The 20,238-nt window shown below is 38.3% G+C and overlaps 1 protein-coding gene and 1 long non-coding RNA gene across 4 annotated transcripts; one reads left to right on the forward strand and one right to left on the reverse strand.

The window, feature by feature from the left end:
- Positions 1-14,587: 14,587 nt before the first annotated feature.
- LOC145165436 (Transmembrane proteins 14C) lies at positions 14,588-16,838 on the reverse strand. Of its 2 annotated transcripts, none has more exons than XM_079084175.1 (4): positions 16,437-16,838; positions 16,265-16,329; positions 14,963-15,050; positions 14,588-14,852 (listed from the first exon to the last, which is right to left on the reverse strand). In XM_079084175.1, the coding sequence occupies exons 1-4, from the start codon at positions 16,720-16,722 to the stop codon at positions 14,758-14,760; spliced, it is 534 nt and encodes a 177-aa protein (XP_078940301.1). In that variant the 5' UTR covers positions 16,723-16,838; the 3' UTR covers positions 14,588-14,757. The 2 variants fall into 2 exon arrangements, with proteins under 2 accessions (XP_078940301.1, XP_078940300.1); XM_079084174.1 differs by having other exon boundaries at positions 14,588-14,867; positions 16,437-16,833.
- Positions 16,839-18,074: 1,236 nt separating this feature from the next.
- On the forward strand, positions 18,075-19,888 carry LOC145162261 (uncharacterized). Of its 2 annotated transcripts, XR_013738991.1 has the most exons (6): positions 18,075-18,314; positions 18,457-18,528; positions 18,627-18,693; positions 18,799-18,852; positions 18,928-19,056; positions 19,860-19,888. It is a non-coding gene; the product is annotated as an uncharacterized LOC145162261 (long non-coding RNA). The 2 variants fall into 2 exon arrangements; XR_013738990.1 differs by lacking the exon at positions 19,860-19,888 and having other exon boundaries at positions 18,928-19,144.
- The last annotated feature ends 350 nt before the right edge of the window (positions 19,889-20,238 follow it).

The raw sequence follows: 20,238 nt of genomic DNA on the forward strand, positions 1-20,238 counted from the left end.
TTCAGTCCATGTATGGCAATCAAGTTTGGAACTTGGTTGACAATGTACCAGGTCGTAAGACAGTTGGGTGCAAATGGATCTTCAAGAAGAAGACCGGCATGGATGGGAAGGTACACACTTATAAGGCGCGACTGGTTGCGAAGGGCTTTACACAAACTCCGGGAGTTGACTATGATGAGACCTTCTCACCAGTAGCGAAGATTAAGTCTATTAGGGTTTTGCTAGCCATAACTGCATTTCATGATTATGAAATATGGCAAATGGATGTCAAAACCGCTTTCCTTAATGGAAAGTTGGCTGAGGATGTTTACATGAATCAGCTAGAGGGTTTTGTCAATGCTAAATACCCTAATAGAGTGTGTAAGCTTGAGAAATCCATTTATGGATTGAAACAAGTATCTCGTAGATGGAATCTTTGTTTCGATGAGAAAGTCAAAGAGTTTGGCTTTTCGAGAAGCGAGGATGAGTCATGTGTATATGTTAGGGCTAGTGGGAGTATAGTTAGCTTTTTGGTATTGTATGTGGATGACATACTACTCATAGGAAATGACATCCCAACTCTGCAGGAGGTTAAGTCCTGGCTTGGGAAGTGTTTCGCTATGAAGGACCTTGGAGAAGCTGCCTATATCCTAGGGATAAGGATATTGAGAGACAGGGGTAAGAGACTAATTGGACTTAGTCAGAGTACCTACTTGGACAAGGTGTTGAAAAGGTTCAACATGCAGAATTCCAAGAAAGGGGATTTACCGATCCAGCACAATGCCAAACTGAGTAAGGCTCAGAGTCCGAGTACAGAGGCTGAGATAGCTGAGATTGGTCGATTACCATATGCTTCCGCTGTTGGCTCGATCATGTATGCTATGACTTGTACTCGCCCTGATGTGGCCTTTGCTTTGAGCATGGTTAGCAGATATCAGGGTAACCTTGGCATGTCTCACTGGACTGCGGTAAAGAATATTCTCAAGTACCTGTGGAGGACTAAGGACTGGGTCCTTACCCTTGGTGGGAGTGATGACTTGAGAGTGGTTGGGTATAGTGATGCTAGTTTTCAGACTGACAGGGACAATTTCCGCTCTCATTCAGGCTGGGTCTTTACCGTCAATGGAGGAGCAATTACTTGGAAAAGTTCCAAGCAGGAGACAGTAGCTGATTCAACTTGCGAATCAGAGTACATAGCAGCAAGCAAGGCAGCAAAGGAGGCGATATGGCTAAAGAACTTTATCGGAGACCTTGGAGTTGTACCAGCTATAAAGGAGCCTATGGAGATTTTCTGTGACAACAATAGTGTGGTTGCCTTAGCCAAGGAACCAAGAGATCATGGTAGATCAAGACACGTTGACAGAAAATATCACTTCATAAGACATAAGATAGAAGAAGGACTCCTCGTGGCAAAGTGGGTATCGTCAAAAGAGAATCCTGCAGATCTCCTCACGAAGGGACTAACTAGGGTTAGGCATTTGCAGCATGCAAGAAGCATCGGGCTGAGGGACAATATTAGTTTTAATAATTAGATTTCTGAAACTTGTAAAATGTAATTAACATTTGATGATTAAATAAAAGTTGTTATTTATTTATGAGTAAAGTGTTACTATCCTATGTTGATCGTTTACTATTGTTTCAATTTTGCATGTTTTGACTTCCTGAATAATTATATTATTCGAACCCCCAACAGTCGGTCATACATTGGAAGTAGGTATTGAATTAAGACTGTCGTGAATTCGGATTGTAGATTTGTCTAAGGTGTATTAGACATAGCAATGGTTGCTGCAACATTCATGAGTGCTCATAAGTTCTGAGTATTGGATTAAACCCACGCTCACTTGTATCACTTCATGGAATTTATCTCGAGTGATCATGAGACGGTAATATCATATAAATCTTCAAACCTAGAGATATGAGTTGTTGACTATGAGTTGGTTATCCATTGATTGTACGAAAACGCATCTGTAACTTGATGTCATAAAACGTGCTTTTGTGCATAATTCAACAAGTAGTTAGTACAAGCATATGAGTCGAAGTTTATCTGTTTCTTCTAGGATTAGAAGCGATATCTGGGCCCCTCGATGATTTTGTTTTGACTTATGTGTCGGGCCCAGTCAGAACCTAATTGATGTGTTCAATTTAGTTCTATGTCAAACAAATCAACAGATCGAGAAACAAACTGCTGGACAATAAGTACGGCATTGTTCCATGTATTTGTCCGGCTGATATCTTGAGAACAGAGGATTGTATGATCACTTATCTAAAATGGCGCTTCATGGTTCAACAGAGTTTTAAAGAGCTACGATTGTCGGTTGGTTCTTGAAGTTATACTTGCAACTATAGTTATCAGACTTATCCAAGTGGGAGACTGTTGGATAAGGTGTCTAAGTCTGTAACTATATTTGGTATGCACTCGACCCGACCCGACATGGTCCATTTAGGTTGCACTTCACCGAACAATTTGTATGGATATACTTTTGAGAATAAGATGTTTATGATGTCTTAATATATTATAAGTTATAATATATTAATGTGAAATCATATTATTTAATTAGTATTGATCAAGAATTAATTTGGAATTAATTTAGTGATCAAATGAGACTAATTAAATATGGAATCTTACATATATATGGATTGGGCTAAGATTTATTTAGGATGAGCTAAGAGTATATGAAGTCCATGGAGCTTTTAACCCATAGATCCTATGTAAATGAAAGGTCATGGGTATTAGGGTTTGCATGCATGTAACCCTAATCCTCCATACTATATAAAGGGGTCTTTAGCACTTGAAATGGCACTAGTGTGTGAGCATAAGGTGGGCCGATTTCTATATAGTGTTCTTATTCTCTCAAGAGCTTCCAACTTGTTTTGGTGATTTGTGACACCACTTGAGGCATCCACACTATTGGTGCTAGGCTCATAAACTCCAAGCAAATCACTACAAGAAAAGGTATGTAATTCTATCTAGAATTTTTGTTATTCATGTACCAAGGATTGCATGCTAGATATGATAAGGCTTTGGAAATCAATTTTGCATGTATAATAGAGAAAACATAGTTCCAAAGCTTCTAGGGTTGTATGTGCACCTTAAGGTTTTTAGGATACTCAAAACCCAACAGATCTGACTAAGCTCACTCAACAAATCCAACTGGTAGGCCACCATGCCTACCTTGGTGATCACACGGAATGGTCCAATATACCGGGGACCTAATTTACCCCTCTTCCTGAATCGTACCACACCCTTCCAGGGCGATACCTTCAGTAGCACCACATCGCCGACCTGAAACTCCAACTCTGATTGATGTCGGTCGACCTAACTCTTCTGCCAACTCTGAGTTGCCTGCAATCTCTGCCCGATCTTCTGGATAAGCTCTCTGGTCTGGAGGACTACCTCAGTCCTTCCCATGACTCTGTGACCGACCTCCCCCCAAAAAATTGGGGTATGACATCTCCGACCATACAAAAGCTCGAAAGGCGATGCAACAATGTTGGAGTGACAACTGTTGTTGTAGGAAAACTCCGCAAGAGGTAGGGAGGAATCCCAACTTCCACCAAAATTTATAACACAAGCCCGTAACATATCATCAAGTGTCGGGATGGTCCGCTTACTCTGGCCATCCTTCTGTGGATGATAAGCAGTGCTAAAATGCAGCCATGTACCCAGTTCCTTGTGGAACTTCAGCCAGAATCGTGAAGTGAAGTAAACATCTCGATCTGATACAATGGAAACTGGAACCCCATGACGAGCAACAATCTCACGAACATACACATCAGTCAATTTCTCGGCCGAGGAGCTCCGGATGGCCAAAAATTGGGCACTCTTGGTCAATCGATCCACGATGACCCAGATAGCATCAAAACCCTTGGCAGTCCTCGGTAGCTTGGTGATAAAATCCATGGTGATCTGTTCCCACTTCCATATGGGAACTTCTAAGGGCTGCAACTTACCATGCGGCCGCTGGTGCTCGACCTTGACCATCCTACAGGTCAAGCACCTCTCAACGTACCAAGCTATCTGCCTCTTCATACACGACCACCGGTAACTTAGTCTAAAATCCCAATACATCTTCGTAGCTCCCGGGTGTATCAAAAGTGAGACTTATGTGCCTCCGCCAAAACTGTCTGTCTGACCCCACCAGAAACCGGAACCCAAACCCGACCACACCGGGTCAACAATCCCTGACTATCGGTGACAAATTTTTTGATCTCGTCCCTGATCCTCTCATGTTTCCATTTCTCCTTCTTGAATCCTTCTGCCTGTGCCCCTCTGATCAAATCCAAAAGTGGAGAATCAATGGATATCCTCATACACATACCCCTAGCCGACTTGCAGCTCAAAGCATCTGCGACCACATTCGCTTTACCCGGATGGTAAAGGATCTCCCTGTCATAATCCTTGACCACGTCAAGCCACATGTCCTACCTCATGTTTAGGCTTGGTTAGTCCATGAGATACCTCAAACTCTAGTGATCCGTGTAGACGGTTCACCGGACCTCGTATAGATAATGTCTCCAAATCTTGAGGGCAAACACTACTGCCCCAACTCCAGATCATGAGTAGGATATCATGCCTCATGCGGATTCAATTGCCGAGAAGCATATGCAATCACTCGCCCCTATACATAAGAACCACCCCCAAACTTGTGATGGATGCATCACAAAATATAACGAAATCCTCGACACCCTCCGGAAGGGTCAACACTGGGGACTCACATAACCTTTTTCACAGTGTCTCAAACGTCGTCTGCTGCTCAGGGTCCTAATAGAAATCCACGCCCTTCCTCGTCAGATGAATGAGGGGTACAACAATCTTGGAGAAATTCTGGATAAATCTTCGATAATATCCTGCTAAACCTAAGAAACTCCTGATCTCTGAGGGGGACTTCGGAACCTCCAACTGCATCACAGCCTCAATCTTGGCTGGATCGACCAAAATTACGTTGTGGTTAACGAGATGCCCCAGGAACTGGACCTCTCGTAACCAAAACTTACACTTCGAGAACTTGGCATACAACCGTTCCCGCCTCAATACTCCCAAAAGCTCTCGAAGGTGCTCCTCGTGTTGTTCTCTGGTCTTAAAATACACCAATATATCATCAATAAAAACAATAACTGATCGATCGAGCATCGGCTTGCATACCCGATTCATTAAGTCCATAAACACCGCAGGCGCAATGGTGAGACCAAATGGCATCACCACGAACTCGTAATGACCATAACGAGTCCAAAACACGGTTTACTCCACATTCTCCTTTCTAACCCTCACCTAATGATACCCCGACCTCAGATCGATCTTGGAGAACCAAGATGCACCCTGCAACTGATCAAAGAGGTCGTCAATCCGAGTAAGGGGATAACGGTTCTTCACCGTCAACTTGTTCATCCCGGTAATCAATGCACATCCGGTGCGAACCATCCTTCTTCTTGAAGAACAATACCGGTGTTCCCCGTGGTGAACTGCTCGGTCTGATGAACTGCTTTCCTAACAGCTCCTAAAGCTGAGAGGAGAACTCCTGCATCTCAGGCGGTGCCAAACGGTACGACACCTTGGAAATTGGAGCCGCACTTGGCACTAAGTCAATCCTGAACTCAACCTGCCTCTCGGGAGGCACACCGGGTAACTCCTCCAGAAACACATCAACAAACTCCCTAACAAGTGGCACATCTGAACCCGATGTCTGCTCCCCAACCCGTGTATCAACCACATAGGTAAGATAAACCATACAACTATGCTGAATATACTGCCCACCCTGGCCACCGAAAAAAAAACCCTGACCTAATCCTGGTACCCTTTCCATAGATGACCATTTCTTCCCCACTTGGGGTTCGAATTACCACTCGCTGACCCTCACAGACTATCATAGCACCAAACCTGCTCAGCCAATCCATCCCTACTATCACACATACATCCCCCATGGGGATAGGAGTCAAATCAATCGAATAAGGAACCCCATATATCTCCAAGACACAACCCTAATACACTCTGGACGTAGAAATCCCATGTTCGTTGGCAATAGAAACCCGCAACGGACACTCCAGTTCGCCAAGGGTCATATCGAAATCCCTATTAAAAAACTGAGATACAAAGGACTGACTCGTGCTCGAGTCGAATAACACAAGATAAGGAAAAGAATTCACTAATAATATACCTATCATAAACATAAACATAAGCATACCATAAAATAATTGACAGAATGATAAATGGAAACATACCAGTAACGACGTCAGGAATCACCTTGGCCTCCTCTACTGTGAGCTGAAAAGCACGACCTCGAGCCCTCGGGGGTTCCTCCCTACCCTGGTGCCCATCAGTGATTCTCAAATTAGATGGTGTTGGAGCTTGTGCCGGTCCCGCAGTGAGCAAATGATAGTTGGCCTTAATATAGCTAACATGCTCATAGTGATAATAGATCCTGGTAGTCGGTGCAGGATCCTGCTGGCGATAGTTTTTGGCATAATGCCCATCCTTGCCATATTTGTGGCACCCAAAAGAAGATCGAAAAGAACCCTCATGAACCTTGCCACACTTTCCACAAGTGCGGCCCCTATGGCTCCCAAATCTCGCATCAATGGCCTCGCTGCAGGTTGCGTCTGCACCGGAGCCCCCCCCCCCCTCCACTCCCTCTTCTGGAGCTCCAACTCAATCTCCCGCCTCATGTAGCTCCAAAAGTGTACCATAATGTTGAGTAGACACAAACTGGCAGATGTCCGTCTTAAGATTGCTCAAGTACCGGGTCATCTGAGCTTGCTCAGAAGCAACAAACACAGGACAATAAAAGTGTCCTCTCAGTAAACATCTTGGTGATCTCCGTCACTGACTCAGTCCCGTGCCTCAAGTCCAAATACTCCTGGGCCAATCTCTCTCTCTCTCTCTCTCTCTCTCTCTTTCTCTCTCTTTCTCTCTCTCTCTCTCTCTCTCTCTCTCTCTCTCTCTCTCTCTCTCTCTCTCTCTCTCTCTCTCTCTCTCTCTCTCTCTCTCTCTCTCTCTCTCTCTCTCTCTCAACCAATGGAACATATCTCGTGTGGAACATCTCATAGATCTGATCCCATGATACAACAACCCTTTGCTTCGGAGTGTAAGAGATAGTAACCAGCCTCCACCAATCTTTCGCCCCCAACCGGAGAAGGTTCAGGGCGCACTTGACCATCTGGTCAGCTGGGCAGGAGCAAGTAAAGAAACATCCCTCAACATCGGACAACCAACTCATAGAAATGATCAGATCCTGAACTCCATCGAACACCGGGGGCTTCGTATTGTCGAAGTACCAGTACTGGAAGGCTCGCTCTCCACGAACCCCAGCAGCCGCAGCGGCCGTGGTAGTTGCATCAACAACAACCTCAGAACGTGCAGCGTAACGGTCATCAAAGTACTCAATCATGGCGGTCTTGATAGACCTGAACAACTCTGCTATCTGACCACAGATAACAGTCACAACCTCAGAATAAATCAACGCCCTAATCTCATCCTCATCAACCATGGCCTATCCTGGCCACTCGTTCCAGCTCTTGATCTGGATACCCTCGTGAACACCATACTGAAAATAAATCATAAAATATCAAATAAGGCGCAATTCATACCATATGATCTATTCTAAATAACGAAACCCTAGGGGTTGTGACTTCCCTGTTACGTGTATGGGTCCTATGCTTCCGGTAGTACGGGCCCATACTACCTTCCACACGTACCCATATTTATCTCATAAGATCATCACAACAACCCTAACAGTACACACTAGAATGCACATACATCCTATTCTCACTCCCTAGAGAAAGACTAGACATTCCTCAACTGGCTGGTTGCTTACATATAACCCATCCATCCATGGAACTTCTAACACTTGCTAAAAAGCGCATCATGAGTACTACATACTCCCTACGCTATCCTAGGATCCACACCTCACCCTACCATTAACTTCCAAACGACCCCCATTGGTGCCAGTTAACTATTGCATGAATACAATAACATGCAACATAACTTAAATAATCTTAGATTAAAAGATTCAACCCCTACCACGATTGGACTCTGACAAGAGCTGCGTAATAGGACGAAATCCTTCACTCTAAAATTATTTAACCCATACAACATGTGACTGAACGTATTTAATTAATAGTTAATTCACACTCGAAAGAGTCCTACAACAATAAGGAAGAAAACTCTATAGGAAATTAAGGCATCATACATCAGACAATTTTATCGTGCAATTCCTAAAGATCCCTATCCTAAAACTAGCATGATGTTCTATATTATCATAACAAATAACAGTGAGGGTAATTTGGGGTATACTTTCTTGCTCCGACTGATCGTACAAAATGCATCCTTCCTTGGTTGTTTTGAAAACAATTTTGGAAACCATTTAATTTTTTTTTGCATTTCCTTAGTTTGAGTCTGGATTCACACAAATGTTCATCAAATTCTCTAAAACCAAGGCTCTAATACAAACTTGTAACACTCCAAAAATCAAGGAAATTTAAACTTTTCAAAATCAACCATTAACCAATATTGTTTACAAAAAGAGTCATTGTTTCAAAAGCATTATTTCAAAATTAGAGTTTTCCCAAGACCTAGTGATATGAAACAGGAAGATGTGCACGGTCACGCCTTTGCTTTCCCACGATCCTCAAAATTACCTGAAACAATAAACTAAAAACTATAAGCCAAAGCTTAGTGATTTTCCCCAAAGTACCAGCACACCACATAGCAAACAAACATGCAAATATGAGCAACCAGCATGAATGGACCGCCTCATAGGGCCTACAGCCTATCTGGTCCGCTATACGAGCCTTCAGCATGACTGGACCGACTTGCAGGGCCTACAGCCTATCCAGAATGCTCTACGGGCCGCCGGCCTGACTGGACCGCCTCGTAGGGCCTACAATCTATCTGGTCGTCCCCGGGTGTCTTGGCCTACAGCACAAAGTAGGACCGCCTCAACCCAACACCATATGTCGACATATGTAACAGATAAACAAAAACACAGAGCCAGCAAATACAGATAATCATACGGATCTACTAACAACTACAAACTAGCATAATACTATCCTAACCAGGATAAGTAATCTAGTGGGCCGACATTGGTGCCTTCGACCCACAAGTACAGTAAGGAAAACCCACCTCTTAGTCGGAAAGGAAGCTGAATAAATCTCTGCTCCAAAAATCGGCTCAACAATCACCTAACCAAAACCAAGGACCCAATCTTAATTAACAGCTCAAAAATACCCAAAATACCCCTAGATTAAACTTGGTCAAAACTCTGGTCAAAGGTCAAGGTCAACGAGTCAACTCGGTCAACTCTGTTGAGTACGCGGGTCGTACTCAGCTTGTACGCTGGGCGTACACGGGCCTTGACCGGTATCGGGCGGTTGACCCCATATGTACGGCATACGTAGAGTTACGCACGACATACGCACCGAAGTCCTTTATTCCATATTAAGAGGTTAATAATTTAAGCTCTTACGTTCCAATTTTAGATCCAGGGCCAAAATACTTTATGACTTTGCATGCCCATTAAGTGCTTAATACCAACATTCTTAACTTCTTAACACATAAAGACCTTCTAGAGCATGCATGGGGAAGAACTAAGCATCAAGATCTCATTTTTATGACTCAAGACCCCTCATTGGGTCTGAAAAGACGACTTATTTGGTTAAGATCATGCCATGCTCAAGAATCACAAAGGTTGGGACCAAAAATGCCCTAAATGAAGGAATGTCTAGATCTATAAGAAAAAATGATCAAGCTAGGAGCTTTTTACCTCCTGAAGGTTGCTAGCAAGGTGAGAATCCCATATCCAAACTTCTTCCTAGGGCTGGCAAATATGTACCACAGAGAACCAACCAACATGTTACCAACCGAACCAATTAAATCGGTAGCCAAGTTGTTTGGTAGCCAATATGTTTGGCTGGTAATACCATGCCAATTAAGTAATCTTGGTACGGTAACGGTATGCAATTTTGAATACCACGGTTGTACCGTACCAACCAATATATATATATATATATATATATATATATATATATATATATATATATATATATATATATATATATAAAGTCATAAAATACAAAGAAATATGAGTTCTCATATCTTCATGTTTATTTAGAATAACAACTAACAAGTCTTAGAATTACTAAAGTAACACATTGACCGACAAATTTCTTGATACTTATTTTTTGATGTACACGAGATTGGTGATACATAAACTGAAACTTAAAAAGGAATACTACCTTCTCATTCCTTGTATTGTTTCCATTTGTTTCCTCTAGCAACTTGCTAGGGGTGGACCTCTTTTAATCCTTTTAGTGGTTTCCAAAAAAATATATTACCAGAAGCGAGTGAAGCAACGACCAAATGTCCACAAATTCAACTTATATTCATGTATAGTACATACTAGTTAAAACTTTTGGTATATACCAAATACCAATATGTACCAACCAAATTTGTTGGTAGCCAAATTAATTGGTACCAAGTACACTTGGTACGGTACTGGTAGATAAAATCTTATACCAACTATAGTTGGTACGGTATACGGTTTGGAGAAAAAAAACTTGGTACCGTACCAATTCCACCCCTACTTCTTCCAAGCTCCAATATACTTCTACCACCTTCTTTTTCTTCTTCAAGAACACCACCAAAACACACAAATGAGCTCAAGGGGTACTCTACACACTCCTGGTTAGCTAGTGGGACGATTTTTAGGTGGAGGCTAGTGAGGGTGAAGGTCTCGGGGCCATAAAGGGAATTATATAAGATGCAAACCCTCAAAACTAGGGTTTTGGTCTGAATAGCGTACGCACGACATACCTGCTAAGTACGCTCGATGTACGCGTGTGAGTCTCGCTTTTCTCATGCATGAGTACGCCATGTGTACACTCCGAGTATGCACGAAGTACGGACCACAAAGGCAAACTTAAACATATTTAGGGTTAAAAACGAACCTTCTCGGGATGGGTGTTACAGTGTGTAGATGGACGGTAAAGTCGTGATGTGAAGATACTTATTATGATGTGAAGTTGATGGTCATCTAGTATAATGTCAGGCCGTGATTAGGGGGTGCATGGCGATGTGAAGGTGGGTGATTTCGGGTCTTGATGCTAAAAGTGTAGGTGGCTACATTGTTGGTGTTGATGGTTGGTTTCAATATGATGATGATGTGGGCTGAATGATAATGGTGTGTAGGGTTTTGTCATCGATCTTGAATAGGGTACCAAGTTGCTTTTATTCATACTCGAAAACCTCTAAAATTTCGATCCACGACTATGTTTCTCGAATTGAATCACGTGAAAATCTACTTGATATTTGTAGTATCTCTTCAAATATCATGTGTAGCTAGCTTTAGTTTGATTTTATAGATGTTTCAAATTTGGATTCACTTTTATATTTTTTGTTTTTGATGTGATTTAGTTTTTGATTGTGTGTGTATGTGTTTTAAATTGTAGGTTTTTAGTGTGTGAATGTATAGGGGAGCCATGGCCGGAGAAGACAAATTGGGTGGTGGTGCTCGGTGGGGATACAAGATAGGATGGTGTAGGAGGAGAGAGGGAAAAGAGATAGATAGACAAAAGGAAGGGGGGAGGGGGAGAGAGAGATAGAGAGAGAGAGAGAGAGATGTATATAACTTGGGGTATGGGGTGGGGTCCATTTCATCTTCCAAATAGTTTTAATATGAAAACTAATAGTGAATTTGAAAAAAAAAACAAAAAACAAAATGTAAGGGCGTGACAATCATTTTAACGAGGATATAGATCAAAATCACAAAAAAATATCCAAATTTGGATCACTAGTGTAAATTCAAACATTTTTAGACCAAAACCACAAAAAATGTCAACAACAATGACCACTTTTGCAGTTTTCTCTAACAAAAACTTAGACGGTAATTGACTCAGGGACCTCCGCTGCAAGATTTGGAAACTATATGGACCAGCCATATCAAATTTTCAAAAGTTGGATCAAATTTACAGATTGGAGCAAACGGTAGGGACCGAAATTGTAATTTACTTGAGAGACAATGATATATGAAAAGAAAGAAAAATTATGATACGACGAATGAAACAATGACAACAATCAAAAGGGACCGTCCAATAACTTAATACAACATATTGTACGGTTTTTGTTTCAATACAAAATTTGTGATATGCGTCTTTGACATTCATTTTATATAACTTCAAATTTATATTACATTTTATGACTTTTATGTTATATGATGGTGTGAGTGACAGAATATACAGATTTGAGATAATCTATAATATGAGTATTATTTTAATAGTATACTGAATATTGACAGTCAAGTTTTTCAATAGAAACGTGTTATGCATATTATTATCCCAAAATTTATCAATATGTTATTTTAAATAGTTATTTTTGTCATCTATAAATGGTTAGCAATCCATCTTGTTACATGTTTGCCTTTTTATTCATAAGACTTTTTTTTTTTTTTTTCAAAACTTTTAGAATGAACAAGCTTTTTCATTCCAAAGCTAAATATATCTTGGGCTAAACAAGTAAGAAATAACTTTTTCGAAAACAACTAATGCACGCCTATGAGTGCATATTACAAATAATGGGAATTCATCAAGCGATTAAACATAAAAAAGGTGAAAATTTGGTAGTACAAATTAATACAGATTTTATGTGAATTTTAAGTATTTTGTCTGAATTCATCATATGCCGAATCATAAATACCATAATAAATTCTCATATACGCATTAAATACCTTGAAATTCACATTGTTATTAAATGTGTGGAGTCAATCTTATATATTCTGAATTCATGTTCCATGTTTCATTGTACGTTTATATAATGTATATTCAATGTTATATGATGTGAATGTGAAACCCTTTTGATCAAGTATTTTTTTTTTTTTTTGGCACTTTCTTCCCACTTCTCATCTCATGAATCAATTATTTTGTTTAAATTAAGAAATACCAAACACATCCCTATAATTAATTATCATATTTTCCTAGTAATGTCCACATCCATTGGCACTATGTGTCATTAAGTTTCGTCTTTGTCATGCCACGATTTCCCTTTGCTCGCTCCCGGCTTGGTTGGTACTGCATATCATTATCATTATCATATGATCATATCATCAACCACCCGAGGTTGCAATACACTTCGGGCACGCATAAAGCCTTCCAATTAAGACTCAGAAAGATTTGTAGTTTTCTCCTTACATTCATTTGTCTTGTCAGGCATCTTCTTTCCTTACCCAAACTGCCCCAATCTTTTTCATTAGGATATTGATAGCCTGCCTGCCCTTGACATCCACATCGAATTCGTACAATTATTATTTTAAGTGGGCTATATAATATATCAAATAGATTTCTATTATTATTGTTATAAAACTCAAGTAAGAACTGGCTTAATCTGAGGTAAGTATGTGGGTCCAAAGATGATATGTATTATGTCGGCTAGTCTTTTGACTTTATTTTTAACAAGAATGAGTAAAAAGAAACCACATCATCACAACAATACCATATTATAAAGTATTGCTACATTATTGCATATCACCCTCTCTCTTCTCTCTTGGGGTATAATATATGGTAAAGGTTCTTCTTTAATCAGTGCTTAAAACCAACGGAGAAGGAAAGACAAATCAAAAAGAGCAAAAATAAATGTATATAAAACGATATTATATGCGTAAGTTAATCATTATTGTCATTCATAATGAAATAAATCAAACAAACCACAGAAAGAAATATAAATATATCGGTATAATATCCCTAGTTGATCATTAGTGGCATCGATGATGAGATGGGCCATGCTAATTTCTAAATAAAAACTTTGGATTAATTGTTTGAATGTATGCACTATGACATATTTATATTTTATAAACTTATTCTATCTTTTTTCGGTTTTAATTACCAACCTACTTATTTTGTTGATGTTGTATACTCATTTAGTTAAATGTCACAAGAAGGAATACAATTTTAGTTGTTGCATTGGATCTGGTGCATGTAGATGTAGATGTTTCTGATACATTAAGTTGCTTCAGAACCAAATTTAGTATCCCATCCAACACCACTAGTCATGTGAATATCACTGCTTTTAAGAATGATTCCATCCACCACTAAACTTGCGATTTCAAACAAATATGCAAAAGTCATTAGCATCATACACTAACTTCCAAAAAAAATTAAGAATAAATGACGCACTATACAGGAAACTTTACATTCACGTGTATTTTCTCTGTTATCTTGGACCCTCGATCACTCATTTCACGTACACTTTTCAGTTTTCTTGGCTTCTTGTTATGTTATTCGTTATTTAATTTATTTATTGATAATACCAAAATCTGTATATTTGACTTAGTAGCGTTGATAAAAAACCACATATATATGATTTTTTTTTTTCTTTTGAGATAAATTATCGTGCACTTACTTTTAATGTTACAACTCACAATACAGTACTTAATTCTTTATGTAAAGTGGGTAGAGTCGTTTAGCATTCGATTTACTAATGGATGCAATTGTTGGTTGATTTAATGTTGTTAGTTATAATATTGTGATATGGGGTTTATGTAAATACGGGTTATGTTCCAAGAATATTTAATGATCATCAAATAGAGAGTTATTTTTATTCAATAATTCCAGAAGGATAAAATGATGATTTACTGTTATTCAGACACTTGACTCATTCCAAGAAAAAGAAACATGTGTTCATACAACACTTCCTCTCACATACATGATTTATCGATACGATACTTGATGGAAGAAAAAAGAAATATAGCCTAAAACATGTTTTATTGGTTTGAATTTGTCCACAAAGTGGATGTTACATTAGATCCTATCTTGTAGGTAAGCTGAGAAGGTGACTGCCATTATAGAGACTGATAGACCTAATAGAAGTCCCGCAGGAATTGCTTTCCGTGTGGCTGCAAGACGAATTCCTGAAGCAATAAATTTTAAAAGTTTATGGCATTCAAGTAAATTTTTGGTGAAAATGATAAGCCAAAAGTGTTAATAATGTTAAAAAAAAAAATACCAAATATAGAAGCAAAAAGAAGAGAAGCTCCAAATGCAAGTGCATCACCTATCTCCTTTGTCTCAGATGATTGCATAAGATAGTAAGCCTGAAAGGGAAAATTTTCCATTTCCATGTGTATTTCATTAGATGGAATGGAATGGAATGGAATGACCAAGGAATGGAATGGAATAAGTCATTACGTTCAATTGTCAATGAATTTTCATATAAATCAAATTAATTAGCAGCCTCTTTACCCTCGGATGGAGGTAAGACTGTAACACCCCACCCCATATATTTACGGGGTTTGGGAATAGTTGTTATTACTTATTTATATTATAATAATACATAATGCATAGCTTTCACTTTAATTATAATTAAGGAACTTTTTTTTTTCTTTCAAAAAGTGAAAAATTAAACATAATAGAAAGTTCATTAGAGCCCATATAAGATTATAATAAAAAGTATATTATCTATCTACTTTTAGATGATAAAATCGTAATTTAATAAAAATCATGAAATTTCTAAAGAAAGATTTCTCTTTAAAATTAAAAAAGGATTATATATCCAAGGGATACGAAATGAATATTAAAGAAATTGGAAGCTATGTTGATTCAAAACAAACACTACTTAATAGCTTTTTTCAGCAGAGCTTTGGGACCTTAACATTTGCAATCGCATGCCTATGAAACAGAGTTGTTGGCTAATGTAAACTAACCTAGAATAAGGCTAGATTTTGATAAATGTAGTAAACTGATTTCAATAGTCAGTTTTAATTACAAACTTTTATATTGTAAACTGTCTTTGAAGTGCAAACTAAATAGGTCATCACATTAGTCTTAACTCTTAAGCACTAATCTATTTCCAACCCAAGATTCAAGATCAACATATGTCCATCATTCCACGAATGTATTGTTTCCCTATCATGCCTTTCTTAATAAGAATGCTAATACCATGTTGTTTTTTCATATTTTAAATATTACACCAATCTTTTTTTTTGTATTTCCAAGTTTTGGACCACAGATTGTCATCTATCATATTGGTAGTGGCTCCTAAACTTTTCTATTTGAATTGTCTGAGCATATTTTCATGTTGATAGGATATGAGGGGTACTTTTCCCATGATGTAATGGCATCTTTCTTTTCATATCATTGAACAAGTACAATTGCACGTCTGAGAGTAAATTGGGTAGCTAATTCAGATTGTTAGCTATCACCAAAGGAGTTATGAACTGGAGTTATGCTTCTTTATTTTAATACCTAAATACGATTTTTATTCCAGTAACGCAAACAGAGGTAAAAGGATTAACAGTGTAGCACTTACAACAGACATAAGAGTTGCCCCCGTAAGTCCGCCAAAAAGCGACCCTTTGCTTCCTGATTTGGTGTCTGGTTGCAAAATGCGAAGTCACGCCAGAAAAAAGCACAAATCAAGATGGAGGTTTTCAAAATATTTACGAAGTTAGGGTAAATGGGTAGCAATTTAAATAACTTACAGGCAAACAGACCACCGCCGAGGAGAAGAATAGCGTAACCTGCAGAAGCTGCAGGGGCAAAATCTTGAACAAGTTGAGACTTGCAGAGATGGCGAGTGTATGATCTTTGACTTGAAGGGCACGATGATAACCTCCTCAGCCTCTGTCGGTCCTTGCAGCTTCCAATGAAAATTGATTCAATTCCGACTGCGGTGGAAACTGTTGAAGAAGTAATTGAACTCCTCCGCACATGGTTAGAGGCGAATCCCTGTAACTGGTGACTGTAAACCACCGGCAACGTTCCCATCTTTCTCGTTCTCCTTTGCCGGTTAGACAGTGATAGTCGATAGATTAGATTACTACGGGAGAATTGCAGAATGGTCCTCGAAACGTTTTCAAAATTAAAGATTAGTCCCCGGCTCGCTTCAAGAGTGGTCCACAAACTTTTGTGGAAGTGATAGGCAACCCTCAAAGTCCGTTGAATTAATTCTTTTATTATTATTATTATTATTATATATATATAAGATGTCAAAAAAAGTAACAGTAAACAGCAACCTTTTTGGTCAATTTCGGCCCTTTTACTTATATATATTAAAAATTTCGGTCCTTCTACTTATTAATATTTTGCCTTCTTTTTCAGGAGTCCTTTTAAGCCATTTTTAAAATTGGTCCATCTACTTCGATTCATTGTACATCCTTATGGGCCCCCAATTTGCTCTAGATCTGAATTGGTCCACTTCTTTATTGAAATTGCAATTTGGTCCTTATATATATATATATATATATATATATATATATATATATATATATATATATATATATATATATATTAAGATTGCGAAGAAAAAGAACAGTAAACCTGGCCTATATTTGTCTATTTTCGTCCCTTAACTTACATTTCCTGTAGGTCGCTGTCTTTTTGTATCTTGATGGGTTTTTTGTCATATCTATATTGTTAGTAAAGACGTGTCGTTTTTACGTACGCATAGTCATCGACTTCTGACACGACGAATATACATGCCTTCTTCTCTTTCTTTCACTGCCTCATCTTTTATTTTCAGAGGGTTTTCTTATTCGTCTGCTCCCATCTTCGATTAAAGCTTCCATCATCGTTCACATGCTTTTCTGGTAAATGGAATTGATCCCCAAAATACACAGTCTCTTCTCCTCTTCTCGCCTGACCATCTTCCCTCCGCTTGCTCTGAGGTTTCTTCTTCTTCTTCTGAGAATCGTTAACCTACACCAACTCCTACCCTAGAGAGCAAGTTTCATAATCGTCGGCCCCTACCACCGGATGTTCCACATTCAAATCGACGATTTAGGGCGTCCGACTTATGGCTGAATCGGTATGTGTTTCATGCTCTGTGATTGATTTTTAAGTGGATGATTATCAACGATCGATTCTCTCTGTTAACGGCGTCATAAACACTTTTTCCTCTAGGTTTATGTGATTATCAACGATCGATTCTCCTACCGCTTCTTTTGGTCCTTCCACCACCGCTACCTCAAATCGATTCTCCTCTTCACAAAACCAATACCATGTGATTCTCTCTCTCTCTCTCTCTCTCCCTCTCACTTTATCTGTTCCTCTATCTCTTTCTTTTCCAGAAATCGTATCTCTTTCTTTCTGTAATCGATTATGGCTCCACACACTTTTCTTCCCAGTGCGGTTTCTTCATGTGTGTTTGTTGTATCTGGACATCTCCTTCAACACGACATCAAAATTAGGTTTCTACGACACCTACAGATAGAGAACCGATATTGGACAGGAATCCACCGACATGGACTTCTCTCATGCCTTGCGAGCCTTGAATTCCGGTCATTTACTCTTCGTTTTCCCTTCTTCTTCAACATCTGTGGGATTGGAGGACTGTTTCACTCTACACACAGGTGTGAAAGGTATTATTTCTTCTCTCAGCACGAGATTTCGAATAAGCAGTTAATGACTTCATCTCCTAAAGCAAGTTTCCACTGTAGGTAAATGATGTCCAACAAGTTTTTTTTCCTGTTGGTATGATTTCTGTAATTTTGATGATTACAGACCTAGAAACACGCCATGGGTTTTGGAAAAGAAATTGTGAAGGGAGCAGACGAGTACAATGGATTCAGTTGGGTAATTGATTTTGACTTCAATCGACACTTTCTTTTTCTACCAACTCTGTATGCTTTCTCTACTTTGTTTCTGAGATTGGAATTTGCTCTTCTTATCAGCTTTGCTTACCACATGTTCGATGAAATACCTTTGAGGCATTCACAACGATTGTAACCAGCTCATAAGGTTTCTTTTGCCATCCAGTCTTTGAATGTTAAAGAAAATATTTTTTGAAGTTTCTATTAGTTTAATATAATTATTATGAAGCAAAAAATTAGAAGTATGATGCAGGTCAAATGGAAGGCTTGCAATTTTGGGTCTCAAACCACAAGCTTACCAGCAATGGTATGAAACTTTAACTCTTTTTGAATAACCAAACTCACAAAATATAATGGAGTCTTGATAAAAATGTATATGTAGGCACAATTTGGGCAACAGCAGTGAAGAGTCGCTATTGGATTCTATTTTCAGTGTTGAAAGCTTAATTTGGGGTTTTTCAACACATGTCTAAAACATTAGCAGATGGAAACCTGTCTTTGGACAAAAGAGGTAAACTTTAAACATTTGTTTCATTAATCTTATAGTTTTTATTTTATATGTGACTTTGTATGTACGATTGTCGTTTTGTATAATCCTCATGGGAATATTAAAGAACATTCTATATTGCAATATGAAAACTAGCTTCTTTTTAGTATGCGTTAATTGGACTTCCTGTACCAGAACACCATTATCTTTTGGATTGGACTAGAGCACCAGCAGTTATTGGTTAAAATGATGATTTGTTCTTTGTAATGTTGAAGGGTAATCTTGACATTTAATATGCTTGGTTATGACTGTTAAATTTTGTTATCAGTTAGTTGTTATATAAGTCACTTATACGGTGGTTAAAGGTAGTTATAGAGGTTAAATTAATTGTCATCTTGAAGGGTTGTGATGGTTGGAGGTTGTATATATATATATATATATATATATATATATATATATATATATATATATATATATATATATATATATATGTGTATCAGATTTATGTAATTAGTGTCTCAATTAATAAAAAATGTTTATGTTCCTATGTTAACAAAAATCTCAACCTGCACACATATCACAGAAGAGTGTTGTATAATATATCAGCTGATACATTAAGGATGAGAGTATGAAATATATTTCTTATTGATTTTGATTTGTTAATTTTGGCTGCGGTAGCTCAAAATGGTAAGGTACCCATAACATATCCTGAATTATTGATTAACATTCCCATTTTATGACCTTTCTTTTAAATATTGCATTTTATAATAGCTTTGTGCTTTTATATTGAAATAGCTATTGAGTCGACTCTCTTTGCTTGCTTCCAGACAAATGGACGAATCTGTTGTTAAGGTGGTCGTGGGGGGGGGGGGGGGTTATCAAACTCTTATCAGCGCTGATATGGAGAGAAAGCTTGACCATATGGTAAATTTTTTATAAAAAAATTAAAAACAATCCAATAATTATTTAATAGTAGTTAAAAAATAGATATAATTATATTTTATTGGCAGACATGGTTTTTTGAAGCAAAAGAAGATTGGATTCATTGGTAATTATTATAAATACAAAAGATTTATTGTTAAAAATCTATAAAAAAAGAAAAATAAATAATAACTATAGTTATTTATATGTATGTTAATTTTTGTTTCTCTTTTGCTTCAGGAACACTTCTTATTGAGCCCAAAGCTTTTCATACATCTTTATACA

Source organism: Lactuca virosa, chromosome 3, assembly GCF_052849685.1.
Source record: "Lactuca virosa cultivar CGN04683 chromosome 3, Lactuca_virosa_CGN04683_v6, whole genome shotgun sequence".
In the NCBI taxonomy this organism is placed as follows: Eukaryota; Viridiplantae; Streptophyta; class Magnoliopsida; order Asterales; family Asteraceae; genus Lactuca; species Lactuca virosa.